Below are 27,826 nucleotides of genomic sequence, written 5' to 3'. Positions count from 1 at the left end.
CCCCCCAGCGGCTGGGCGGCGCCTCCCCCCCCCCCCCCCGGCGGCCCCTGTGCAGCGCCGAGCACCGGGCGGGACGCGCCGGCCCCCGGCCCGGTCCGGTCCGGTCCCCCGGCCCGGTCCGGTCCCCCAGCGTCCTCCTTCCAGCCCCGAGCCCCCGCCGGCCGTTGCAGGAAGAACGAGACAACCCAGGTGGACATCAAAATAGTTTTATACAGATTATTGGATCTCAGTATACAGGTAAAAAACAGAGGGCCCGGCTACGGGCAGAGCCAGGCCTCGCCGCACGCCGCCCCGCTTCCAGGAGAAGGCGATTCAAGTCCCTTTTAAAAAATGTACATTTGAAGGCACAGTGCACGGACCGACACGCTCCAGGGACAAGCGCCCGCGGGGGACCGGCTCCTCGCCAGAAGCGGCAGGGGCGCTCCCGCGGAATGGACGGACGGACAGACTGACAGCGAGGGGAGGCCGCGCCTGCCTTCCCAAAACTGGCGACAAACAGCCCCCAGCGCTTACTCGCTGCAGCTCCGAGCACGGAGCGAGAGCCAGCCACCCCACCCCGTCCTGCTGTGTAAAAAAAGTCTCACACGTTTGCAAAACATCTCAAATCCACTCACCTTAAAAATATGCACCTACTCCAAGCTCATTGCAAAACGCACTCTCAGAGGGAAAGGGCCAATTCCTAACGAGACTTATTGCTAGTGGGACAACGCAAGGCCAGCTCAGCCTGTTACCTGCTGCCAGAGCAAAGCAAGCCCAAACAAAGCCCTAAGAGCCATTTGCAAACTCAACTTCAACATAAAACCCCAGCTGCGTCTCTTGTTAAAGCCCTCAGAAGCAGGAAACGTTCAGACATTAGGCAGGGTTAACGCTATCGCGTGCTGGTGGGCTGCAGCCCATTACACATGGAAAAGGGTCATGGCCCAGGACCAAACCCCATCCCCTGCTCAGCACGATGAGCTGGGAGTAGGCACAGGAATGTTCATGGCTCCTGCAGAACAGAGGCAACAAGAGCAGCTCTTTCACACCACAGCAATGCGGGACAGGAGCACGGGGAACACTCAGCCTCATCTCCCTGTTCCCAGCACACCTCCCCAGCCAGATCTTATCATGCGCTTCTTGCGATATAATTCCCCGTGGAACAGGGAAGAAGGTATACTGAGGTCTAAGCGTTATCTTTGTCCCTCCAGATAGCTGCACAAAATCAGCACGCAGCTGCTGAGACGGTCAGCGTGGCAGCACGGCCACAGGCGTGTGGTTCCAGAAGGGCATCTACCGCACGCAAAGGCAAGGAACAGCTCCTTCCCAAGGTGATGTGGCCCAGCAGCCTTCAACGGGGAACCCGCTGCGCTGTTCCCCCAGAGGGGACCAGGCCAGCGGCCTGCAGAACAGACCCCGTCATACATTTGTGTGCAAACACCCCCCATAGACACCACGTGCAGGTTTCACTAGTGGGCCTCCCCAGGCTGCTGGAGAACAGATCAGCTCAGGGCAAACTAGGTGCCTAAGACTTTGCTGCGCCAGGCTCCTGCGCCCCGGAGCTCGGGTCAGAGGGGCAAGAATTAAAAAAGAAAATGAGCAGCAAGAAAATAAGTGCCTATTCTAATCCCAGCCTTCTGCCCAGAAAGCACAGGAACGTCAGAGATGCATAAAGGCTTTGGAAATCAAACATTTCAGCCATTCTTCCCTTCTGGACATCCCTTCTACTCCCCACAAATCTCACGTGTCTTGGGGACGCATGCTGCGGCTCTGCTTTCCAACTTCCTGCCAAGTGAAGAAAAAACAGAATTTGGCTGCTTTTCCCTTCTCCTTCAGCACAGCCGTTCAGCCCTTCCTCGCGCCTTGCGCCTAGGCCCCCGCAGCAGTGGACACGACTGCAGACACACAAGCAGGTGGAGCTCTTGCTACATACTTCAAGGACACTGTAGGAGCAGAACAGAGCCAAGCCAGCAGGCTAATTTGATGCCTACCATCACCAGAGCTTGATGAGAGGGTGTTTCCAAAGTGCTCTGATCACTAAATGGTACTAGGTGGACAATGGCAAATGGTGCAGCTTTCCTTCAAAATTTAAGACTGAAGGTGGGCCACGGATACTCCCATGACCTCTCCCTGCTGCTCCAATAATGCTCAAATACAAAGCAGTGGTCAGATTTCACTGTTTCCTCCTGAATAGTGGTGGACTTGAGCAAAACTGATCGGTGGAGTCAGTAACTGATTGCTTTTCTACAGTATCCACCCCAATCAGTTTATCCGTTTGCTTAGAACAACCTTCAGTTGCTCTTTCAGATGTTGTGCTGTTGTAACGCTAACATAAGACCCCAAAGGCCAAGTCTACTACACAAATGAAAAGCAACCAGGGGCGATGGGGATAAAGTTTCTTCCCCAGAAGTCAGGAACAGCAGTACCGCAGAGCTGGCAAGCAACTGAACTTTGTCAGAGTTCACTGAAGCTCTGACATTTGCTCCTTTCTCCAGCTCACATCAAGAATGGACGTCATCTCCCCCAGCTTTCAGGATGCCAAGTCACTGCCTGGAACTAGCAACACATCAGAGGCGCTCCACAACCACTGCAGATCACAGCAGGCCACGGCATCTCATGGTGGGGAAAAGCTCCAAGGGAGCAGCTGAGAACCAAGTACAGTCTTTTTCAGAGGGCTGCTCTGCAGAACGTGGAGTCAAGTGAAGGATCTGGCTTCCCCCAAGCACAGAGTGGAAAACATGAAATCAAAACAGGTAGAGAAACTGCTATGGAGTGTTGTAACTACGACCCCATGCAGGTCTTGGGGCACTTCCCCACCACCTGCACACTGTGTTGAGATGCTGGGGAAGTGCTAGGAACTCTGCGGGCCACCCCGAAACTTGCCTTTCAAACAATGTCACGTGAACCTCCAGATCTTGACGCAAAAATGAAACAAGCCATGTCCTTAGCCCAAGCACAGCCTCCAACACCCACGGATTTGCATGTACATAGGAACAGAGCAAATAGTAGAGGGAAGTTGGGAGCTGCCACCCACACCTCTGGAGGACACATCCTGCAAGCTAATGTTTCAAAACTGAACCACAGGGATCGCCCTCCCCCCCCCCGCCACCGGGTCTGGTCCATGGGAACCTCCTTTCCTGCCCGGGAGGTGTCAGTGTTTGCTGGAGTACAATGTTTCTTCTTCAGTGTCTGTTTCATCCTGGAATTCATGGCTCAGGAGGGACTTCTTTGAGCCGGTGGCCATCATGCGGATTTCGTCCTCATAATCATCGTGGTGCTGCCGGAGGCGGTGGAAGCCATCCTTGTGTCTGTTGGACTTAATTGAGCAGACACACCAGATGATACAGGCGGTGAGGACCAGAGCAGACATACTTGCACCTACCAGAAAGAAGATATTAAAGTTAATGCCATGTTCTCCCACCCCAGAGACTCACAGGCCTGCCACCATCTCTCTTCCCTTCTACAGTCACACACACTTTCCTCACTTCACTGTGACCCTGCTCCTTCCTCCTAGGCCACAGAAAACATGCCGTGCAAGAGAGCTGCTCCCAGAGCAGCACTGCACTAGCTTTATTTTCTGTGCTCGCAATCTAGGATAGCGTCACTGAGCTCCTCTGCAGACCACTGGGTATAAACTCTAGCCTCCCCAGCAGCTGCCACCTTGACAAAAAAAAAACCTCTTAATGCTTACCTGGTGTCACACCACTCAAAAGAAACCCTGGGGAAGAAGCAAGATCTCCTAGGTCCCAGCTCTACACACAAACAGGCTCTCCCCATTCCAGGCATCTCGAAGTCCATTCTGGACCCTTCAGACCCCTGCAACACTCTCTCCTTCCTCCCTCCCTCCCTCCCTCCCATCTGCCAGCCCAGCATCACCAGATCCAAGGGTTGTCGGACCAGTTTGCGAGGAGAAGCACGTGTTCAGAAGGGAAAGCAGGAGATGGCTTAAGTCCACAGGCTACTTTCCAGTTCAGTGAAGGGTCACTGACAGCATGAACCGGTACAGAAAGCAAAGCTCAAGCTTTGATCAAAGGTGTCACTTTACCTGCAACAGTTACAACCAGCTCCCTTGGCAGACCAAATATCCTGTTTTCCGTGTCAAATACAATGAACACAGAGCTGGGTGCATCATGACGTACAAAGACCTGCAGAAAGATATGAGAGCTCGGACTGTCTCAAAGCCTGCACCTCTGTCAGGCGTCCAGGCAAGAGAGGTACTTGCTGACCAGGGCAGGACCAGGCAGATGCCAAAGACAAGTGCAATGGAAAGAAAAGCTACTGCCCAAAACCACGCTGCTGTGCTGGGAAATTCTTCTCCATCCATTGTATCAGGGCAGAAAACAGCTACCCTGGGCACATAATAAGCAGCTAAACACAACCAACGAGGCAGAGCCCAAATAGGGGACGCCTTTATACGACAGGGAGCAGGGGGGAAGATCTCCAATACAGACATTCACATACCTTGACATGTTTCTGCTGGTACCCGTCAGCTATTGCATTGATGTTATGCAAACCTGGAGCCAACAGCACATGGAAATAGCCGCCTTCTTTAGTATAGACCCTCAAACCTTCATTAAGAACAATGGTAGCTTTAGAAATTGCCTTGCCACTCTTGTCTTGGACAAACCCATGGACTCCCTTATGAACCTGAAATAAAGCATTTCACGTTCAGATCCAAGTGTATGGCACATTTGTAACTAAAGTAGGATCTAATCCTCCCCTCAAAATACAGCCCGTTCTCCATCCCTGACCCTCATAATAAATAAAAGCGCACAATACTGCAAGGACTGCTCAGCCCCACCGTGAGGCAAAACAGCACAGATGTTTAACTCTCATGTCAACACATTTCCTGGTCACTTGCTGCCTCTGTTCAATCCATTCCTCACACAGTCTAAGTTTTGACCGTCTGTAATCACACAGCACTGATAAGAAGACAAAGACTCTCCATACTGCTCTCTTCCTCTCCCCCTCCCCACCCGGCCCACTACCTTTACTCCTTGCTGGAATTTCCTCGCACAGACTGCAGCTCACCTCCACGAGCATGCTAAGGAGAGATTTCCTGTGGTCTGCCCACAGTCTGGGAAGTTGCCCTGCGCTCGGGAAGTAACAGCAGCTCGTATAAACAGTGATCTCAGGACAGTGACCAAACGTAACGCTGAAATCCTGCAAAAACCAAAACCGCAGTTACAACAAAATAGGTGGCATTTAAAAAGCTTTGCAAAGTGCAGCTGGAGGTGGGGAAGTTTTGCCCAGGCATCAGAACAAATATGCTTTTTAATGCTTGTTTAGCAGAGATGGAAAGCCTTGTGCTGGGATGAAGTACCTTCATACTTCCCAGGTGACTGTGCCATTCAGAGCCACGGATCACACCGCCAGGAATATTCTCATCTGTGAGAGCAAGAACACAGCTGTCAGACAGATCTGCTCCCAGCAGAGTCTAGCACAAGCTGACAGGGGGGTTAAAGGATTCAACCAAACATACCTGACTTATTCGGACAGCCTGGCTGGCCCAAATGCATCAGCGGATGGTTGTTTGCATACAGAGATGCCAAATGCTTCAGTGTTTCTTTGTTCTCCACTACAAAGAGAAAAGTGAGACTTTGAGAGTGCAACTCCTATTCGCTGGGGGGGGGCAGATTCCCATCCTAACCCCATGATCCTGTATTAAACAGTGACACACATTGTTTCAGGGGCATTCCAGATTTCCTCTAACACTGAGGGGTGGTATCAAAAGACAACTTTAGACTGGCTTTGGCAGACGAAAGGTTGAAATCCTGTTGTAGGAATGGAAATGGTAAGTGTTCTGATCCCTAGCTGAATCCTGTGAGGTTTCACAGCTTTACTTAACAGACTGTCAACTCCACATACAAAGGGCTGAACACAAAAGGAGCTTACAGAACACCACCAGCACAAGAAACTCTTACACCGTGTGGTCACATGAACTTCTGCAGAGACAGCCCGAGGGTAACTATGCGTGCAAGGCCCTGGAGGAGTTAGTCATACCTGTCTGCGCTGGCTTATCGTATGGGTAAGTGACAAGCAGAGATCCTCCATCTAGCGCGACAGAGAGGCTGAAATCCTGCTTCAATATCAAGCTCTCTATGATGGCTTTGGTCTCAGGCTCTTGTGTCCCCGAGTACCGGGAGTAATTGCCTGTAAATCAGAACAACAAATAGAAAAGGGAATAGACAACAGCTTCCTCTGCTATTTGAGAGGCCAGCAGAAGTACATCCTTTGTTTATGTCTGAAATTAAGTCTGCTGCATATATTAAAAGGTATTTGTTAGATCTCAGCAGATGCACCTGACACCAAGTAAAGCACCTAGTCCACACCACCCATGGGGGGAATTAATCTGCAAAGCTAAACAAATGTGACACATCCCTATTTCCCCAAGCTATTTACTTTTGTGATGCAGAGGGTATTTCGTGTGTGTTTGCCCTCCTCAATGTCACTGAACTGACATTTTCTTAAGAAAGCATTTGGGATGATCCCAGCCAAACCTGGCCGGAGAGAACACTTTGTCCCCAGGAAGGGTGGGCATAGCACTGATCCAGTGCTATGGATACAGCAAGCAGTTATGTGGAAACCAGAAAAGCATGAAAAAAAGGAGACTGTTTCCAGGAAGCACAAACAGAGGGCATTTTTTCAGAAATGGGGGTTTGAAAGAAATCAATTAAAGGGAAAAATACATTAGGAATAGTCCACAGGTTGGACAACACCTAAAGAACTTTGCTTCGTCTTTTCCTTGCAAATAAGGGACTGCAAATTACCATCCCTAAGGCAGATCCAAGCTTTGGAAGCTTCCCAGCAGCTGTGCTGCCTGGGCTCCAGGGCAGGAGTGCTGCTCTCTTTACAGGTAGACCCTTTAACCAAACGACTACCCCCAACCCTAGAGCAGCTAGCAGGAGACTCCTACAGCAGCCTGCATTTCTACAGGGACACTACACATCACTTCGCTTTAGTTTGCTTTACTTGTGAAGTCTGTGTCCAGATCTCTGCCATGAGCATTAGTCTGGCCTATCTTCGACGTGCAGCCTCTCTCCTGCGCTATCTCACGTCCGTCTGGATTCAGGGAAGGCACAATCACAATCCGTGTTCGGTCAATCAGCTGAACAGAAGGAGGAGAAACAGTACATGAAGTGCAATTAGTAGGGTTCATTCTCTGTACATCTCATTTGTCTGGATCTCACCCTAGGAACTACTGCTTATATCGATATCAGCAGTCAGAGGTTTCCACTGGCCCCGTGGATTTCACAACACCTCCCCATTATGTGCGAGATCGCTGCAACCCAGCAAGCCACTGTTAAGAAGACAAGTCTCTCCCAGTGAGCACTGTCTTCTCAGGATATGACTGGAGGGCTCCAAAATGGTCCCTCACATTGGCTTCTCACCTTTGTAACAGCAGCGTTCTTCTTGTAGTTCATGCAAAGAAATTCTGCCAGCGCCAGGAGCAGCTCTGTACCAACAGGAGCATTTCCATGAATGCCAGCAACAAAGCGGATCTTTGGCTCCTCAGGCTCAGACTGGTTGGGCTTGTTGGAGATTTCGAGGGACCAGATCTGACGGAACTCGACGCTCTGACCCAAACTGCCAAGAGACGAGAAACCAGAGCGTCAGCTCAGGAAGAAAACTGCACCCCTAGCCTGGCCTTACGGAGAAATCCTGGCGTGGAAAGGAACTGCTGCCTACCTCCATGAGGAGGCTGCAAAGACACGTGACACACAAAACACAACCACATCATGAGAGACTTGCAGCAGCACTGAACCAAATTCACTATGAACATCAGTTTGAACACAAGCATCTGTGTAAGAATGTATCCCGGTCCAGATGTACGGGATGCCCAGTGCTCCATATATCTCGATATAGCCTGTAACATCACCATAAACGTGGAACTGCTAAATGCCTCTGTGCTTCCAGTGTTGGTTTTGTTTTGGTTTTTTTTTTTCCCTTCAGAGTGGGATACATCTGGACATCAAACTAATTTATAAAGCACCCGGTTTAGAGGACAAAAGCAGGCCTCTTTCCAGTAACGCAGAAGTTGTTGCTACAGTCATGCCATTAAGTTAGCACACTGAATGCAAGCAAAGCAGGGAACACAATCGGGGCTGATGCAACTGGACAGACAATAGAGGCTACAGATCAGAAAAGCAGCCCTGGCACCAGCGGGGACAGCACACGAGCATGTTGTGCCTGGTAACAACAAGCAAATGAGGTCCTGGGACAAAGAGATTCGTGCTTTCTAAAGCTGACAGAGGGTAAGCGCTACAGGTCACAAAGGAAAGCAGAGGACTGCAGACAGCTGGTCTCCTGCAGGAGGGCAGAGACCTTGGCTCAGGGCAAGCTAACTCAAACATGTCTCACACTATTGAATTAAAATCTGAAGGCAGGCAATCAAAAAAGGCCATTTGAGATTTGTAAATCAAGTTTGATCACTTTTGCTGGGGACTCTTTAGCAGGGTTGATGTCAGAAAGGATTTGGAAAACGGAGGAAATAGAGAGCATGGAACAGAGATGTTTGCAGAAGCCTGGGATATCAATGCTGGGAATATCGCCAGTGCCAGGCACCCCTGGGGAACAGACAGCAGCCCCGGTTTCAGTCAGTAAAATGATGTCTCAGGAAAAAGCACACGGATGCATCTGCGAGTCCCTGCAGCCAGTGCTCCGCCACCGTGTCCTTACACACAGGGCTCCCTCGAACTCAGGGACCACAGAGAAGGGGAGGGACGAGCTCCCCATCTCTGCACTGCGTTCATGGCTCATCATTTCACTACTTCCCTACCACCGGCTGCTGCTCAGGGAGGAGCCGAGCACTGCTGCTTTGAGTTTTCACCTGGTGAGATTTGTGATGTGCGGGTAGTTCAGATAGAGGCCTCGGAGGAACTCAGAGAGGTCCTTGTAAGGGCGGTATCGGTAAGGAGAGACATCCCCCGAGGAAGTAAGCAGGAGGCGCTCCAGGCCATTCTCAGCAGAGAGGTCTTTGATTAGGGTCTCAAACTCCTTCTCGTTGGGGTCGCTGGTGTCTGGGGTGTTCAGGACCGGCACCTTTCCCTCCTCCACTTTGACGTCTGTCCGTGAAAGAGTGAAGTTGACTTGCACCCCATCTTTGCTGCCAACTTCCACCGTCTTAGTGACTGGATCATACCTACCCAGGGAAGAGAAGGCACACGGAAACGTCAGGGGTTCAAGGCTCCACACAACAAGCCACCCCCCTTCCTGACTAGACACTTACATGGGACTGCTACTGCTCCCTAGCCAAAAGTTGGAAGCATAAAAACAAAGAGCAAGAACACTTCAAAGGGACATGGGAATGGCAGGAGGACAGGGAGCAGCTCAGGGCCCAACACGGCATTGAGCTGCTTTTGGCTCAGGTGCTGCAGGGTTACGTGGCAGACTGGCAGGACAAGAAGTCAGGCTGCTTTAACCCAAAGGTTTTGGCAGCTGTTGAAGTGATAAAGTCATTTCTGTGGACAGCTGCCTGAAAAAGAATTTCCCCTAAAGACACTAAGTTATCAACTCCTTCCCCACGCCACCTCCAAACAAGGGAAGATTTGGATTGTACACGGGCACCAGGTGAGCAGTCTTTGACTGGGAAGTCAGGAGTGCAGCTGTTTGCTCCCTGTGCCATGGCTCACTCACCCTCGGGCAGATGCTGTGACTTTGTATGTCCCCTGGACCAAGAGGCGCCAGTAGTCTCCATCCTTGTAGGTGGTCACCGGGTGGTTGATGTTGGCAACGCTGATGGTGGCATTGAGAATGCCCCTTCCGTCCATAGCATCCAGCACAAATCCCCAGACGCCACGGTGAACCTGAGCACAGACCCAGAGCCCTGCTGAGTGCCAGCCCTTGCTCTGCCTCCCACCCCACACATTGCTGTGGGATCACCGACACCCAGATCCCACCAGCTCCCAGCCCAGGAGGTTCAGCGTTCCCAGAGGAGCAACATGTTCCAAAAGGGTTCAGGTTAGACTCGCCAGCAGCTGGCGTGGACAAAGATCACCTGATGAGTACAATGAACAATTGTGTGGCTCAGGGTGCCACCACAGCACTCTGCTCCACACCTTTGTTTGCATGCCCCAGGTGCGCAGCGCTACCACCAGCCACTCCAGCCTAGGGAAACCCAAGGTAGTGGTAAATAAAAAGCCCACACCTGCGCTGTTTCCATACAGATTTTTGGTATGTTGAAAAGGAAGAGAGAGGAGTCAAGACATGTTCTGATGGGGATGATTTCTGTGGAGCATGTACCCAATCTGGCCAGGAAGCAGCACTTGCTTCAGCCTGCAGATTAGCCTGTTCATTCTGGCACATCTAATGCAAACCCCAGAGGCAGCTCACACAATTGCTTGGGGTCCAAGTGTCTCACCTGTTTCATGAACTGGAGGAGAGATCGGCGGTTCTGCTCCCAGTACTTTGGCAGCTCCTCAGCTTTTGGATATTTCACGCAGCCCAACTCAATGGTCACTTCAAAGCAGTTTGTATGTAAGTAATTCCAGTCTTGCATCCCACCTACAACAGGAATGTAAAAAACGTTTCGACAAGGTCTCCTGAAGGCAATTGTACTACAGCCCCCCCCCCAAAAATATATCAGATAGTAGAGAAAGATGAAGTACAAACTACAGCACGCATTTTATAGCTGAAGAGAGAAGGCTTTTACACAGGACAAGATTCAAGCTTCAAAGGGATACCAAAATAGCAGACAAATAACCATCCTTCTTGTAAATACCTTTCATGCTAATATGGTGCTGTAAAATTTTATGAAACTATTTTGCTAGCCAGAAAAACTACACTATAAATTCCTTCCCTCAGGTATAACTTTATCTGGGTACCTTATTTAAGAAGTTATAAAAGAAACCCAAGTCCCAGTAATCTGGGCTGACCAATGCTGAGTTTGTGACCGATCAGACTAAATTCTTTAAGCTGCACGTGCATTAACTTGGAGACAAACAGTGCAAGAGATTTAAGGTCTAATTTACCTGGAACGTTGTACCACTGAGCCCCATTAGTGATGCCATGCGGGAAGTACTCGGTGGGGTACATATCCTTACAAGGGCTTCCCTGATACATCTTCGTATTTTCCTAAAAAACAAGACGCAACATGTGAAGCTGAGTCTCTGCACTCTACAGCCACTGGCACGTTTGCTCTAACATTAGTCACACACTCGTGTTTGTATGGCTGCAGCACAAACAGACTGCACCCACACCCAACCGCAACCCATAGACATCCTTGCTCTCCTCCCGGCCCGTGTTTTCAGCTTTTTCTACCACCCTTCAGTGCGTATGGCCCCCGTGCCTGCACAGAGCGCTCCTCCTACAGTGCCTGCAGACAGAACATGCTGGGCATCCACTCATGGAACGAGAGCCTCCCGCAGGACCCTTCTGCTGTGCCTGCAACACCAGGCGCCCACAGTACCTGCACCCTCCTCTACCGGCCGCTCAGGAGGTTCCTGACAGCATCAGGAGTTAACCCAGCAGGGTGTGCCTGTTTTCCCGTTAGAGCTTTACCTTGGAGTAGGAGAGCGCCAGCTGCTGAAACACAGCATCGTCTGGGGATTTACTGTATATGGCTATTCCTTGTTCATCATCATCAAAGGGGTAATTAACCACCAGAGAACCTGCAGAGGAAACAAGCTTTGACTCGTACTTGCACGCTTTCCAAGTGATCCCTCAGCCTAATAGGGGAAGTTCTTCTGTTTTCTCCAAAGAGTGCCAAGTCTTCTGTCTCTCAAGACTTGGCATTAAACAAAGCATTAAGCCCAGTAGCTAGAAGAGACAACAAAAGCACAGGAATAGATAAAACCACACCCAGTTGGGAAGGTGAACCCAAGCCACAACATGTCAAAGGTTTGGCTCTTACATGCAGGAGGGACGAGCCCAACCTCAAAATAATCACTTTCACAGAGGAGGGAAAGCAAGGGGAACATGCATAGTGCCCTTGGCCCAACTGCTGTAGTTTTTCAGCCTTCTGGAGTTTATTGCAAGCACTGTCAGATTATAACATCTTTGGCTTACTGAAGCTTTCCCTAAGCAAATTGTACTAATAGCACCGTCGAACCCCAGACACCACCGCTGCTGGAGAACTGCCAGCTCCCTCGTACCCACACACGGTACTTCTGCACTACAAAATTAAACATGCTAGCACAAAGCAACCACCTGCAAGTTACCACAGCTACAAGCCAGCAGACAAACCGTCTGGGGAATAAGCTGTAATACAGAGACTTAATTTAGATCACTCCAAAAAGATAATTAAATTACAGCAAATTTCATAGTTCCGCCACGCAATTCAAGGCAGGGAACCCTCAGGATTACATCTCGTTACCTTCATTTTATAAATACTACAAAGCCTCCAACAGCCACAGCACTGTATCGCATTCCCAGACCCAGCTGCTGAGCAGCCGCTGACAAGAGTCCATTCCCATCTCCCAACAGGCAATGAGCTAGCTACTCCTCAATGCATGTGCTCCCTTCAGAGAAGTGGTTGTGACCCTCCCAGCAGCCTCTTCAACTCCCTACATATGTGCTTGGGGACATGGTTTTCACTCTCTGTTTCCAGCTTCTGATCCATCTTCCAGCAGCATGAACAAAAGGTTTGGTTTACTCTTTGTTTGTGGAGGCCCTTTGGAATTGGCCTCACCCCTGTTGCAGGAACCTGGCTGCCTTCGCTCCTGCCATTTCACAGCAATGCCAAGGGCAGGGAGCTCTCTGCAAGAGCTCCTCGGTTCGCACCCAGAACACCACAGAGATAGCCCCGCAAACTCCCATCCCTTGAACCTCAGTGCAAAGGAAGGAGCTCGGTTTGGCTGCCATACCTCCGTGCAGGTTTGCTGAGAGCACAAATGGGTAAGTCTTTAACCAGGTCATGACAGCGAGAGTTTCTGGCTGCAGAGGGTCTGCCACATGGAAGAACTGATCTGGGAAGTTCCGGTTCAGGTCGTAGTTGTTGCTGTTGTTTCTGCCAACGGTACCTCCTCTGTCTCCTGCAAATTAAACACAAGTTCAAGCTTGCGCCCTATGCAAGTTCCCACTTCAGCGCAGAGGCTTCATCCTCTTAACTACAGAGCTTACAACTATCAATTAATGGAAGACAGCAGAGAGCACAACAGTGCTGGCTTCCTACACCCCAGAGTGAGGGGACACTCACACTCTCCTTCAACGACAGGCCTGCTCTGTGCACAGAGGTGTCCAAGGGCCCTTTTCAGCGGGTGTTTGCACAGGCTCTGAGTGCCAGCCAGCCCACAGCTAGCAGAAAGGCAGCAAACCATTAACAAACCCAGCAGCTGGATGTCACGACCACAGAAACCTCAGAGCTCACCTTCTCAAACCAGCCGGACAGGTTCTTTGTTAAATCCAAGCAGAGCTCTGCTTCCAGAAAAACGTTCTGGACAGACTCTGTTCTGCCAATCTGCAAGAGCCACGCAGTTTTAAGGACTTCCCTGAAGGATGTTTCTGCCCATTTCAACATCACAATAAAAGTCTGTATTATCCTTGGACAAGTGCTCGGCAGACAGCCTGGCTCCCACATCTCATGTTATTAAGAGCATGGACCAAAGCACAGCAAGTATGAGCTGTGTCAAAGGAATGTCTTTTTTTAAAATAAGCCTTGGGATAGCCACAAACCATAAGGGGACCCAAACAGGGGCAGCATATAGCACTGCTGAAGCATAAGAGCTCTCTCCAACAGCTTCAAGCACCAGTTGAGCACCCACATCCTGCAGTGCAGGGTCCGCCCGCTCATCACACAGCACACACCAAGCCCCTTCCCAGCCTCCCTGTGCGGAGTGCACTTCTGCTCCAGCAAGGCTCCCCGATTTCTCAGAGAAGTACCATGAACCCAAACGCTTCTTCTCAGAGCTAGAAACCCCACAGATGTTTCAGCGCAGACAGCACTACCTTCCTGGGACTTCTCATAGCCATCAGGGTTCATAGACGGCATGATGTGGATCCGTGTGCTCCGGACCAAGTCAGTCACTTCAGGATCTGTGCCGAAGTTCTTGCAGAGGTACTCGATGAGGTTCAGGAGAAGCTCTCGCCCCACAACTTCATTCCCATGCATGTTACCGACGTACTTGAACTCCGGCTCACCTGCATATACATGGCCACACCAAAGAGACAATTATAACCACTACACTAAAGCTTGGAGACGTCTCACCACCCTGAGCATTGCTCTCTCAGGCCTTTCTGCAGGGCTGGAGGGCATTTACCTACAATTTACCCTTCTGCTCCCACAACACCAAAAAGGACGAACATTGTTTCAGGGAAGTCCCTTGGTCCTTTTGTCCCCAGAGCTCCACAACCAGTGCAGATGTCCCCCGCAACGCTCTTTAACACACTAGTGCCACCCACTGCACCTGGTCTTTTTAGAAAGGATATTGCAAGGAGCAGCCTAGTCTCTCTTCAGACAGGTGCCAGCTCTACGCTCCTTTTTGCTCTGCCCACAGTCTCCCAAGGCAAAGGGTCTGTCACTTGCAGTTGTGCCTCGCTAAAAAGGATTTCCCACGTTACCTGCTTCATGGATGCCAGGGTTGTCCGAGATCTCCATTACATAGAGCTCCCGCAGCTCCACTGACTTGCCCACAGAGTAGAGTCGGGTTATGTTGGGGTACTCATTGGCGTACCGCCGCAGAAAGATCTCCATGTCTGAAAAGTGATGGTGGCGGAAGTCCACAGGTTGGATGGGTTGATGGAGAGAAGTTGGGCTTGGGGCCTCTGCCTGCACAGGGGTGGGGGTGATGGTAGAGACAGGAGCAGGTGTTGCTGTGAACTGTGTGACATTAAGAGCTGGTGGCATTACAGTTGGCTGCAAGGAGAAATCCACTTCTGTTGCAGCTCCCTCCTTCACCTCGATGTTCTCTCTGGTCACTGGTGTGTAACTGGGAAAAAAACAGCTGGCTTCAGCAAGGCTCTGAAGAACAGAGGCCAAAACCCCCTGCAGCCTCTCCACCACTCCAGCCTACTCCTCCCAGCCCAAATGCACTGGGATGTTAACGACTACGTGAGAGATTCACCAGCGAACAAGCTGACGGGACTCATCCCACTGCCACCAGACCAAACTACGCTGCTGTCCTTGCTGTGTCACAGAGGCACGAGTTCCTGTTTACAGACTCACCGGGGAAGAAGCCCCGGGTGTATCACAGGGCTAGCCTAGGGGCGAGCTACGCGTTTACACCCAGACTTGAGACAACACAAATTCTTACTGGGGTGACCCTACTCCACTTTCTCCCTTTGCCCAGAAAGCAAGATGCAGGTTGATACAAGCAATCAAACAAAGGTGACAGAAATGCTGTGCACCCAGCAGCACCCCGCTGCAGCGGGGCACAGGGTGAACAAACACAGCTGCAGCTCTAAGCTGGAGTCCTTTACTCCTGCAGCTTCCAGCCAAGCCCCTCAAATACACAAGATGCTTTGGGGGAAGAAATCAAGTGAAGGAAAATGAGCAGTTGGCAGTGTGGACGCAGGCTGCCACAGAGACATTACCCCATTACAACTGCGGTCACGTTGTAGGTCCCAGGCACAAGCAGTCGGTGGTAATCGCCCCATTTGCCCGCTGTGATGTTATGAGCAATACCGGCAACAACAATGGTCGCATTGTCCAGGCCAGCTCCAGTGACTGCATCCCTGACAAAGCCTTTCACACCAATGTGAACCTGAGGAAAACAACGCAAGAGCCTGGCTGAAGACAGGCAACATCAGAGGAACCGTGTCCTCCCCCAGCAATACCCCCCTGCCCTTCCCCAAACGCAGCAGAGCAGGACAGCTGCCAGGCAAAGACACACAAGGGCCCATGATTCAGTCAGTGCTTGGCCAGACGGCAAGGACAGGAATTCCAGCATGCACTGGGAGGGCACCAGAATCTCAGAACCGATCCTCCCTAACAAATCCTCTATTTCATCGACATGGGCACACAATATGAACATAGCAGGGTTACATACCGAGGGACAAAATGCAGCTGCCTCCCTTCCCAGCCTACACTGTCACCCACTCAACTCATACACGGGCACCTGGAGACAGCTTGGCAGAGGACTCTGCAAGCCAAGGTCTCAGCAGTGTTGGTGCTTTTGAACATCACTGCAGGTTCATGGCACTGAGGCCATAAAGGTACTCTGCATTACATAGTGAGAACTGCACTGATCGGTCCCTCTGTTTAACACTGAACCCCACAAGGCCCCTCTGAGCGGAGCTCTGTTATGGTGGAGGATGTGGGAACTGTGGCAGAACCAGAGATACACAGCAGCTTTGTAGCCACCGACCTCTGCACAGCAACTGCAGCAGTCGTGTTACCACATGCAGCAAACAAAGCCATGAGAGCAACTAAACACGGTGCTCTCAGCCCACTATGGACACGCGGGTTTCACAGCTGCTGCCCCCACACCCCGTCCCAGCCCACACTACCTTCTCAATGAAAGCAAGGAGAGAGTCCCGGTTGTTCTCCCACTCCTGCTGAAGCTCGGAGGTCGGCGGATATTTGCAACAGGACAGCTCCAACGTGATCTCAAAGCAGTTGGCCCACACGTAGTTGTAATCCTGCATCCCACCTGAGAAAATAAGGCAGAGAGATGTCCCAAGAGCAACGCACAGACATCCCGCCACGGGATGCACATTTTTCCCTGTTCTTCAGCCCCCCACAGCATGCCACCACCATGCTGCCCTAGCTCCAGAGCGAACAACCTAAGGAGAAAAGTCAGAGTAGACCACGGCGAGAGCCCGTGCTGGGGAAGACTGAGCTCTGTCTCTCCCAGTGACCGGCACACTGGGCCATTCAAATCAGCCACAGACTGTTCAAAGACGACAGTCCCTTCGGTCTCACTGCTCTGCCAGCTGAACTCAGCAGCACAGCACTTGGAAATTCATATGGGTTCATTCCACTGTGAAGACGTTTTCCAGACACTACAAATCCTGGAGGCCAGGGCAGGCACACCGGAGTTTGAACATGACTGCTGCCAAGTCCTTCGCTATGCGCTCCAAGCCACCTGTAAATTTGTGAGGTTTTCCTGCAAGAGACATTACCCAAAATAAGCTTCAGGCCTCTGATACAAAAGAACACACCAGACTATGAATCTGGGAGGTGGCAGCTCGAATCTGCGTGTCGAAAGCTTCAAGGACCACACAGCTGTTCTCCCAAAAAAATCTTAGCAAAAATCTAGACGAGACGAGAGTAATGCTTCCCCTTCTCTACCTCCTCAGGCTGCTCTTTTCCTTGAACTCCTTATCTGAAGGTCTCCATTTACTTGATATTTAGAGCAGCCCTAGCAGAAAGTCTGACAAGATCTGGCATGGTGACAGCACGCAGTGAACTGCAGCAAGTCCAAGTCACCTTCAGGAAATTCTCCTCTTGGTCTGGGAGGGCAGTGACACCTCCCTCACCGCTGAGGACTCCTGTGACCCCACAACAGCCAGGTCCTGCAAGAGGAGAACAGGACACAGGCTTGTCCACCTGGGAAACTTGCTCTTTTCCCTGAGCCCTGCAGCCAAGTCATTAGCCTCCTTCCACATCTCCTCTTTAAGGCAGCAGTCTCAATTAATTTAAGATATTGCAGCACCTGGGGACAGCTTGCTAGCGTGGCATTAAACCAGCCAAACCTCCATGAGCACCAGAAAACAGGAGGGCACAGAGCTGCTTCCCAGTATTAAGCTCACCTTGCTATTCTTGCCCTTCAGAGAAACCACAGGCACTGCTACAAAACAAAAAAGTCACCTTGTTCTAGCAAGTGTCCTGACCCCATTTGTTGAAGTTTACGTCCAACCTTCAGCAAGCAAACCTGTTTCTCAAACAGGAGTGAACCATGTACCAGCAAGACTTGAGGTCCACGGGTATCAACATTCACGATCTGGAGCTCAGACTTCAGCATGCTGCTGAAGACTGCAGATATACAGCCTTCTAAACATTCATGGGAGTCTTCAATAGTAAAAAGGACATTCCAAAACCACCACAAGTCTGTGAAACAGGTTTCAGAGTCACCCTGACAAATCCCACCACATGCCTGTAGCCAGATGTCATGGCCACATGAGAGGATCGTTCCCACCACCACCAGCAAATCAGGCAGTTGTGTCAGTATGGAAAACACACCACACTAAGTTTTATGCATACTGATGGTAACTTCTGGGTTACACAACCTTATACAGTTACAAGCCGGGCAGACTGGCATGCCACGGCCTTGGCCACCACTGCCCAGACGGCTCCATCCCAACCTGCACAGCAGCACCTGGGACCACTCAGCCCAGAGACCTCCGCGCACCGACTGAACGACTCCCGCCGGCGGCAGCTGGACACAGGGGCGCAGGCAATGAGTCTCCTCCGGATGAGTTGAGGAAGTCAAACTGGTTCTCAGAAGCCCATCTGTCATGGAACAGCTATATATTTGCCCTGCGGGAGGCAGATGCAAAATTCAGGAGGAAGGAAAGCAGAAGACAGCCTGTGGTACGTGTCACGGCGCCAGCCTGCAGGACCCCAGCAGGCAAGTCTGTAGAAATGCGTACTTTGTACTTCCGTCCTTTCCTTCGCCCACCAAAGTGCTACATTAGTGCTATGCTAATTAACCTCACTTGCTTTGTCTGAGCAGTTTCCTAATCATTCACAAGCGAGGGACCCTCCGGGGTGCTGGCCAATTAACCTGCCAGAATGGATCAATACCACGATGCAAATGCACTACCTGGCATTTGCAGAGGCTGTGTTAATGCACGGCCAGGAAAAGCTATCAGCAGCACTTTACCAAGCAGAGGAGTCTTATAATAAATGTGGTGGCTGCGAGCATTCACTGTCCCAAAAGGTCAGGGACCGCTGCTCTGAATTCAATAGCCCCACCACACTCAGGTAACGCAGATGGACTGACAACATAAAGTAGGATTTAGAAGAACAGACCCCTGGGAAAGATATGCAGGACGCTACCGTATCAAAGACATCCCAGTTCCTCTCAATTCTTCTGGGAGCCTGCTGCTAAGGGAACACGAAGCTTTTATTGTAACAAATCAAATGTCACTTGCAGCCAGGAGAGCATTGCAGCTTGTGCACGGGCTGAGACCAAAACGAGAAAGGGATTTTTCTGTCCAGCACAAGGGGCCAATAAGTGTTTGAGGACTTTAAAACTCTCAAACTCAGTTCAAGAGGTTAGAGGAACAAGGCCGGCGAATCTGATACATACTCTGTTCTATTCAGCTCCTGTTACCAGGCTCAGAAAAGTAACCCACAGCGGGCTGCTCTCTCGCCAGTAAACACCATGCAGAATGAAACAATTTGCCAGCCTATAACCATCTGTTCATAGCAGGACGCTAATGCATTTGAAAACATCCATACGTAAACCAGAGCCATTATGAAGCATATTTAGTGCTTCATCTGCCATTCAAGCAAATTTAGGACAGATGCTCACCCATAATAGAGCAGCAACGGACTAAATTAGAGCTTGCTACATCAATTTCAGTAAAACTGTCTCTTCAAGAAAGTAGTCCATTGCATGCTTGAAAATTTGGATTCTATCTGCTGCACATATTTGGCCTTCACATGGCCCCATTGCAGAGCAGGACAGTTATTTTTACAGCATATGGAATTACGTATTTTTCCATATACCATCTGCACAGCCTCTCCTGGCTATGCAGAAGATCTGGAGGTGTAAAGAGAGACCTGTACACAGCCTACCATTAGCAGAGCCCTACATTCAAGGAGCAGAGCAGAAAAAGCACACCCAAGGCAAAGGACCGTCAGACTACAGCGTTTCTACTCTACCTATCTGTTTGGGTAATATCTGGGATAACTTGCTGGATTTATTCCAGCATTTTTTTAATCACAGGGTGTCTTTTAGCCCACACTGCGTAAAGCTTCAGCCTCCCAATGAAGCATGATACCTATTTTACCGGTGAGGAAAGTAAAGTAAAAGTGAGCAGCCTACAGTCACAGCGAGTCAGTCCCTGGCTGGCAGTAGGTCACAAAAATGCTCGGAACAAACCTCCCTCCTGCTCCGTCCCACTCCCTGAGCATCAGGACTGCACTTCAGGCAAGGATCCCAGACCTCTCGCAGCACAAGCGCTGCAGAGTTCACTGACAAGCATGCCTCTGCTCCCTGCCAAGCTCTACACCAGGCAGGCAAGCAGGAGAATGCAGCTCTCTAGAGTCAAGCCTGGGGATCCAGATACCATAAAATACACCACGTGCCAGGAAGCCTTCCAGGCCGGCTAGGAAGGACTCTATTTTCAAACTGCACTGTGCAGAAACCTCTCTCATTCCAGCTCTTGCTGGAGCAGACATTAGGAGATGAGAGACCTGCAGCTAAGTCAAAGCAGAGAAATGGTCCTGTCTGCTCTGCAGAGAGAGCAGACGGCACAAAGCAAGCTAGAGACATGATTAAATACGTGGCACAGGTTGCTTACTCTGTGGACAGAATCGACTGGCTCATAGCGTAAGACCAGGTAAGCACCAGCAGCAGCACCAAACAGGCAGAGGAACGTTTTGGTCCATTAGTCTGAAATCATTAAAACTCAGAGGAGGTGAGGTTTCAGCCTCCAGCTCCGGTAGCTGCATGACACAGCCCAGAGCAGCACAGCCCTGCAGCCTTCCCGGGGCTCTCTCGAAGAGGAGGGCAGAGCCTTCCCAAGAGCTGCACCACCACAGCACTGCCCAGCAGTTCATGTTAGACGTGAAAAGAGGCTTCAGACCCTCGAACCATCAAGCCAATACTTTTCTCAAGAAGAACGAAAAATTTGCAATAAGAATTTTATGAAAACACAAACACAGAAGGGCAGCTAATTGTGCATATCCCAGAAAGACATGGCTGAAAACTGCTACCAGAGCTCACGCTGTGCAACCGCCTTCTGCCGTGCCCAGGAAACAGAGGCCACCACAGTGATGCCATGAGCACCCACTGTTCTCAGCACTCATTTTAATTGCTCTGAGTTTGATGCCACTAAAAGCTGTTTGGAAGCTCAGTGTGGCTAGTAACCACAGTCAAAACAACCTAGTAAGCACACGTAACCTAAATCCACTTTCAACCTGAGAAGTGCCTTCCAATAGACACCAGAAACACCTCAAAAACTTGGACATCAGAGTCAAACTAGCACGGAAAATAACTTTTAGGAAGGGACTGCAAATAACAACAAGACCTTCCAAGGCTGCCCACAAAATACCCTATTGAACGTTACACTGAATTCAGTTCTGAATTGGGCTCTTCACAAAATAGAGGCAAGCACGTCCTTCCCACAGATAAGACTTAAACAGTTTCTTAACCGCTTTCCAAGCATCACCTGGACCATACACCAGCCCAGACTTGCACGTATTCTCTTGATCTGAATCAGCCACTCAGTAGTTAAAACCCCAAGAGGTTAAAAAGGAAGGAAGAGTAAGAGCATGTACAACAGAGATAGCCTCTAAAAAGCATCCCAGTCACAGACGTGCTTATCTATAGCAGCTGGAATGCTGAAGCCAAATTCAGCCGTCTGGCGGAGAGCCATCTTTGCGCACACTTGACCTTAACAATTACTCCAATGGTTTGTACTTGCCACCTTGGTTTGACACACATAAGAGGTTGTTTGCAAACTCAAATGAAAGTTAATGGGGTCTGGCACCAGCCTAAACCTGAACTGGTAACTCTAGGACAATGAATCCCACAGCAGTTGGCTTTCCAGCATGTTTGATTTCACATGATAAAACGTGGCAGGAAAATTTCCACCTGTTGAGATATTATGTTCTCATTTCTTTGTTTTTCCTGGCTTTCGTTCACTTGGAGCCTGCAGTCTCTCCTGGCACAACCTGATTCACAGGCTACAAGCACGTGCCCCGCACCGTTCACAGAACCGTGTGCTCTGGTGAGCTCCTGCAGGGTACTGGGATTTCCCCAGCCTCATTTTACCACACATACAAATTCTGCAATCACTGGGAAAGGCCTCCTGGTCCGAGTACGAGCCTCAGCAGTCCTTGGCACAGAGCTGAGAGAGTCAGATGACTCAAGAAAGCCACCATGGTGGTTTTGCCCCTTCTGTCACACGCTGTGTACAACTGACTCCCCTTTGCCTGCTCTTCATCCACCACTAAAAATAAATGTTAACACCTAAAACCCTGAAGGGACACAGTAACTTCACACAACATCAAAATACACGTGTACTGGCCGCCGCGGTACCTGTTAGTTCACCCGTGCTCTTTCCTGGATCCCAGCTCCCGTGGGTTACACTTTACGTGAACTCCTCAGTCTGGGAGGTGCTCCAGGGGCTGCCATCACCCTCCACGTGTGCATCTTCAACAGCAACGAGACGTAAATCACCACGCAGGGGAGAAACCGCACAGGTCTGCCAACCTCAGCAATGCTCTATTCTGAGAGTTAGTGTCAGTGCACCCTCCCTATAATCCCTGCCCGTGAATCGCCTACAGCCATCAGCGCTGAGCCCAAGATTGTGGCTCGTCACAGCAAAAGGGTTTGTTTCCGCAGAGGCTGGAGGCTGTTGGATGGAGCATAAACCACAGCGATGATGGCACGGAGCAAACCGGTCTTCAGTTCACACCTTGCCATTTGCTGTGAAAGGAAAGTAGGTGAAACCTCTGCTCCGCTCGCTGACAAGGCAAAGGCAGCCCAAAAGGCTCGCACACCAGCGCCACAGCCACTAGCCAGGAGTCTCACATCCTAGCAGGAGGATGAAGAAGTTAACGCTGCAGCGACAAAATGCTGCTCACTGGGGGCAGGGGAACCCAGGTCCAAAGCTCTGGAACCACTCCCCCTTCAGAGCACACCCATCCCGCTTCATTACAAGGGCAGAAAATGATAGAGCTACAACCAACAAACTTCCCGATCAAGATGTTTGCCGATAACGACCGCCACCAGAACAAGGCAGCGCAGATCATCCAGGATATCCTGTTCCCTCGTAAGCAAATTCACCAGATTACACAAACCTTCCTCCTGCTGGACTTTTCACAGCAGCAGAGTGAACCTTGAGCCAGCAAACACCAGGGCTGGTGTGCTCGATAGGGTGGAGGGAAGCAGACAGCCGCTAGAGAAAGAGGTAAACCCATATCTTATTTGAACACAACATCTCATGACCAGTGAAATCCTGGGGAATGATTCAGCCACTACTGAAATCAAGAATTCCTCCTCCAGCAGAGGTGATGTGTTCAGGCCCAATACTGGATCCCTCTCCCTCCTTCCCAAGCAAGGTGGATGTAGGGTTAAGACAGGAGTCAGCTCTGAAGCCCATGTTTTGGAAAGACACCGTCTTATTAGAATTTGTTAAGCTGTAAGCTCTGAAGGATAAACAACATTCGACGTCGCTGCTTGCTCAGCACTCCTGCCATCATCCCTCAGCCCCAGTGTGAGGGAAAGCAGAGCAGTCCAGGCACAGCAAAGCAACGCAACTTCTTCGGATCGTTTATGCAAGGTTTTTGTTGTGTCCTCGCTACAGAAGTTTCTGCACTTGTCTGGCGAGGCCGTGGTTGTACAACATCCGCTGAGGGGGCACGGCAATGGTGTAACTTCTTCTAACGACACGGCCAAGATTTCTCTTCCCAACAGCCCACAGAGCCTTTTCCACGAGAGCATCTTGTCACACAAACTGTCCTTTAAATCCCATTTTCAGCAAAACCAACACACACAGAGCAGCTCACAGTGTGGGTGAGCCAGGCCAGCCACCTCCACACGAGCAGAGCGGTGCCACCAGGAGGTAATTTGCTTATATTCACATCACCTCCCAGTGCAGCTGCCTGTTGGAGGGAACAGGAGGTCTCCTAGAAGCTCCAGCAGACCGGATTTCAGATCCTTTCTAGATCCCACCGCACTGGTGGACGAGAACAGGCCGTGCTGGTTGTCACCCTCTGCACAGGTCTAACAGCAGAGCAGTTCATAGAAAAACTCCCTGCCCCACTTCCAGCGAGAGCAGCTACGTTAGCTCAGACCACGCATTTAAATCATTTTACATAGTTTTACAGCAGCCTATTCTATAATCATTTACAAAATTACAAGTTTGGTGGTTAAAAAGACCTCACAGAATACTGGCATTGGTTTAATACCTTTAACAAGAGTTTCCTCTTTCCTGTATCAAAATTTAGTAACCACCTGGAGACCTAATGACAGTTAATTTGGCCAGTGAAGCGTCCCACATGCAGGGTAACTCTCCAGCACCTAACAGGGTCAGGAAGAACCCTCCAGTTTGCTGTGATCTATTCCCTACGAACATCTCCCAAGCTGTGATTCATCAAACACTTATTGGTGTGCCTGTGACACCACTTCCCTTCATTTCAAGCTGCTAGAACACATTCAAAGCTAAAAATATCACTTCACCCACCATCCTTTCCCCTGTGATAATCACCACTGGTTTGGATGTCTCTTCTCAGTGGGAGCAAGGAACTATTTCTATAAGACGCTCTGTTACGTGAACTAGCAGAGTTAGAGTGATGCACCAGCACAGCTTACCTTCTACATCATACCACTGGGCACCGTTTGTGATACCATCTTGGAAGGTCTCTCCCTCCTCGCCAGGGCAATTGGGTTTGCCCGTTCTCATTATGGGGTGATGTGACGCGTAAGCTTTTGCCAAGTATTTGAACACTTCGTCATCAGCTGATTTACTGTAGACTCCTGTGGGCTTATGTGTGGGAGAGTCATCATAGGGATAGCTTGCAACCACTGAGCCACCATGAAGATTGCCAGAGAGCAGAAACCTGGGGTTGGGAAGGAGGAAAAGAAGAAAAAGAAAGAGTCATACTGGAACAATTTCAACAGGAAGCCAGCTACAGCCGCCCAACCAGTTATTCTGCTGCCTTCCCACCCAAACCGTGTTCTCAGGAGCCTCCAAACTCTATTTGGGATCAACGAGGCAAACCGCGCCCGCTGGACGAGCTGCCCAGCAGTAACGCTACTTTGGAAGAGGAAGCAATCTGACCCTGCTCCATCAGCCCTGTGCAGGGAGAACTCCTGTGGAGCTGCAGCTACACCAAGGTTACGTTAACAGATAACGCACTCGTCTAACACCAAGTTGGCTACTGTTGGACAAAAAGATACAGCGTCCTGGGAGACATATCCCCTCATATTAATGCCAGCTTCCAACACAGCGAGCAGGATTGTCAGAGGGTCTGAAGAGCATCCAAGTGGGAGCATGCTGGGGAAGCCAGCAGATTTTTGCAATAAACCAACTCTCAGGACTGGTTTATTCACTCCCCAAACTGACATCTGGCATTACTGGAGATGAAACAAGTTTCTTGCTTCCGCCTAAGATAGAGTCCTCAAACTCCGTGACAGACAAGCAGTGCCCTGCATGTGAAGCGATGTCCACGGCTCTTCGTCAAGCTTTGAGCAACATTTGGTATGTACAACAGAACTGACCTGCATAAATAAAATCTGGATACGTGACAGAGCTGTTAAAATCCCAAGTCAGAAAATATAGCGCAGCATGCCCTATATCACGCTTTAATTTGATCACAGGCAGCATAAGCATTTCAATGAATCCCAAAGGTAGTTGTCTCTGCCCTTCCTCTTTGCACCAAATACAGCATTGAGGGGAAAAAGAGCTCTCCTCATTCAGTCACATGGGATTTAGTTTCTGAGGAGAGGTAACGTGACCAATACCTTTGCCTTGCTTAAAATAGCGCACGTGAATTGCATTACACCTGCTATCTCTTTTTTTAATCAAACAGTTCTGTTTACCCATTCATTTTTCTATCAGCGGTTATGTTAGTCTAACAATTATACCAGCATTAACTGGTGCTGCCAGGCAGAGGGGTGCACAAAGCACCGCGTTCTTCCTGTTTCGCCCTGGCTTACATGCAAAACCCACCGCAAACACCTGCAAAACAAAAAAAAAAGAGCCCAAGGTATTTTCTAAATGATATTAAGAACGTGCATGAGTTTCCCTAGTAACTAAGTCTGGAGGGATTTTGGTGCAAACTGCTGCATCAGAGCTGTCCCAAAGGATCCTTAGGACAAGCAAATTACTGGTGCAGTGCATGAAATTCCTCTAGAGCAACAATCCCCATGGGCACCGCCATCCACCAAGTTCTAATAAAGAGAGTTCTTCCAAGCAAATTTTGTTCCCTAAGACTGAGCAAACATTATATGATGCTGAACATTGTGTGTCTTGGTTGGGTCCAACCAACAGCCCTACGGTGCCCCACAGCCGTCAGCCACCCCCTGTCCGTTTCTCTCTCCATCCCCATTTTGGGAAGAGGGCCACAGTTTGTTTCAGTGCGTTGCTCGTATCCGATCAGACTTTGCATTCTGGTTTTCTCTGCACAACTTCAGGCGGTTGGTTGCGCTGACCTTAGTGGTTTGGACCTTCCAGAGTTTTCTAAAGAAGAACACGCAGCAAATGAAGAGACAGCGCCCAGTCTGGTCACTGCGCTTTCTGGGGCGGCCCAGGGCCCCAAACCGGAGCTGGGCTTCACAGGCGCCATCTCCCCTCCTGGGCTGCCCCACTCCGGGCGCAGCAGCTTCGCACCATTCGCCCCCTTGGTTCAGGTGAGAGCTTAGCGGGTCAGCGTGGGCACCTAAGGCTCAGTCCTGCGTGCTTTGACAAGACAGACGGGGAAGAGGGCCGCAGGAACAGGGCCTGTATTTGGAAACGCTGCTGCACAGAGCGTTATTGCTAAATCCAGGGAATTTTCCATGAAACATGAAGATGGGGGCAGGCCCTGTTCAACACAACTCTCTGTTAACGTGTTTGTACACAGACCAGTTATACACTTAACCCCGAATATTTTAAGCATCCCACAGCTCATGGTGAAAGCATCATCGCTCCCAAGAGCGAGGCCTACAGACAAGCTCAAGAGGAGAAGTTTCCAGCTGCGGACTCCTGGAGAAGGGAGACACACAGATGGCCACGGAGGCTGGGAGTGCCCGGGCGCGCGCAGGGCACGGGCTGTGCCCAGTGGAGCTAGCGTGGCTCCTCAGCAGGTGCACGGCAAACCGCAGCCACCGCACCGCTCTCCCGCACACGCTGGCCAGCATGCGGGTTAGCCCGGCCACTGGGCGCAGGACCATCCCCAGCTGTAAAAAGAGGCCAACCCAGCGCAGGAGGCAGGCTGGGGAGAAACAGGCGGGAAACGGCTTTTTTTTGCCCCCCCCCCCCAAGCCCCGCTAGGAAGCACTGGGAAAGGCTGAAAGCGAGCTGAAGCCCCCAGGGAGCGGAGCCGAGGGTCTCCCTTTCCCCGGAGCGGGGTGCCGGGACCGCGGGGCCGGCCGTGCCGGGCCGGGGTGAACCGGGCTGGGGCCGGGCCGGGCCGCACTCACTTGTTGCGGCGCATCCAGGCGATGAGGGCTCGCACCTCGGGCACGGGCTCCAGGTCGGGCTCGGCGGCCCCGAACTGGTCGGGGAAGCTGCGGTTGAGGTCGCGGCCGCGGCTGTTCTCCCGGCCGCCCTCCGCGCCGCCGCCGCAGTCGCCCTCGCGGGCGCGCTCGAAGCCGTCGGGGTTGAGGCTGGGCAGCAGGTAGAGGTCGGTGGTGTTGAGCAGGCGGCCGATGCGCGCCTCGCCGCCGGCCCAGCCCCGCACCAGCTCCTGGGCCAGGCGGAGCAGCAGCGGCCGCGCCAGCGGCTCGTCCCCGTGCATGTTCCCCACCAGCTTCACCTGCGGCCGGCCGGGCAGGGCCGCGCCGCCGGGCTCCTCGCCGGCCCGCTCCGGCCCCTGCCCCGCCGTCAGGCGCAGCACCCACAGCGGCCGCCCCTCCACCGACTCGCCGATGCTGAAGAGCCGCGCCAGGCCCGGGGGGGCCGCGGCCGCCAGCGCCCGCAGCGCCTCGCCCAGCTCGGGCGCGTGCAGGTACCGCAGCGCCTCGCCGGGCGCCGCCGCCGCCTCCGCCTTCTTGATGTGGGCGGCGCGGGCCGGGCCCAGCAGCAGCGCGCAGAGGAGCGGGAGCGGGAGCAGCCCCCGCCGCCGGCCGAGCCCCCGCGCCGCGCTCGCCAT

The 27,826-nt window shown here is 51.3% G+C and overlaps 1 protein-coding gene across 1 annotated transcript; it reads right to left on the bottom strand.

Moving 5' to 3' along the window:
- Nucleotides 1–190: 190 nt before the first annotated feature.
- CPD (carboxypeptidase D) lies at nucleotides 191–27,826 on the bottom strand. The gene is made up of 21 exons (XM_076355006.1): nucleotides 27,156–27,826; nucleotides 24,345–24,592; nucleotides 16,360–16,502; nucleotides 15,445–15,614; nucleotides 14,473–14,840; nucleotides 13,861–14,052; nucleotides 12,780–12,947; nucleotides 11,476–11,585; nucleotides 10,947–11,049; nucleotides 10,337–10,479; nucleotides 9,613–9,782; nucleotides 8,807–9,118; nucleotides 7,368–7,563; nucleotides 6,949–7,084; nucleotides 5,980–6,129; nucleotides 5,459–5,554; nucleotides 5,300–5,364; nucleotides 5,008–5,139; nucleotides 4,438–4,623; nucleotides 4,022–4,121; nucleotides 191–3,354 (listed from the first exon to the last, which is right to left on the bottom strand). The coding sequence occupies exons 1-21, from the start codon at nucleotides 27,824–27,826 to the stop codon at nucleotides 3,128–3,130; spliced, it is 4,086 nt and encodes a 1,361-aa protein (XP_076211121.1). The 3' UTR covers nucleotides 191–3,127.

This window comes from Aptenodytes patagonicus, chromosome 17 (assembly GCF_965638725.1).
Source record: "Aptenodytes patagonicus chromosome 17, bAptPat1.pri.cur, whole genome shotgun sequence".
Taxonomy (NCBI): Eukaryota; Metazoa; Chordata; class Aves; order Sphenisciformes; family Spheniscidae; genus Aptenodytes; species Aptenodytes patagonicus.
This window is presented reverse-complemented; position numbering and strand designations above follow the sequence as displayed.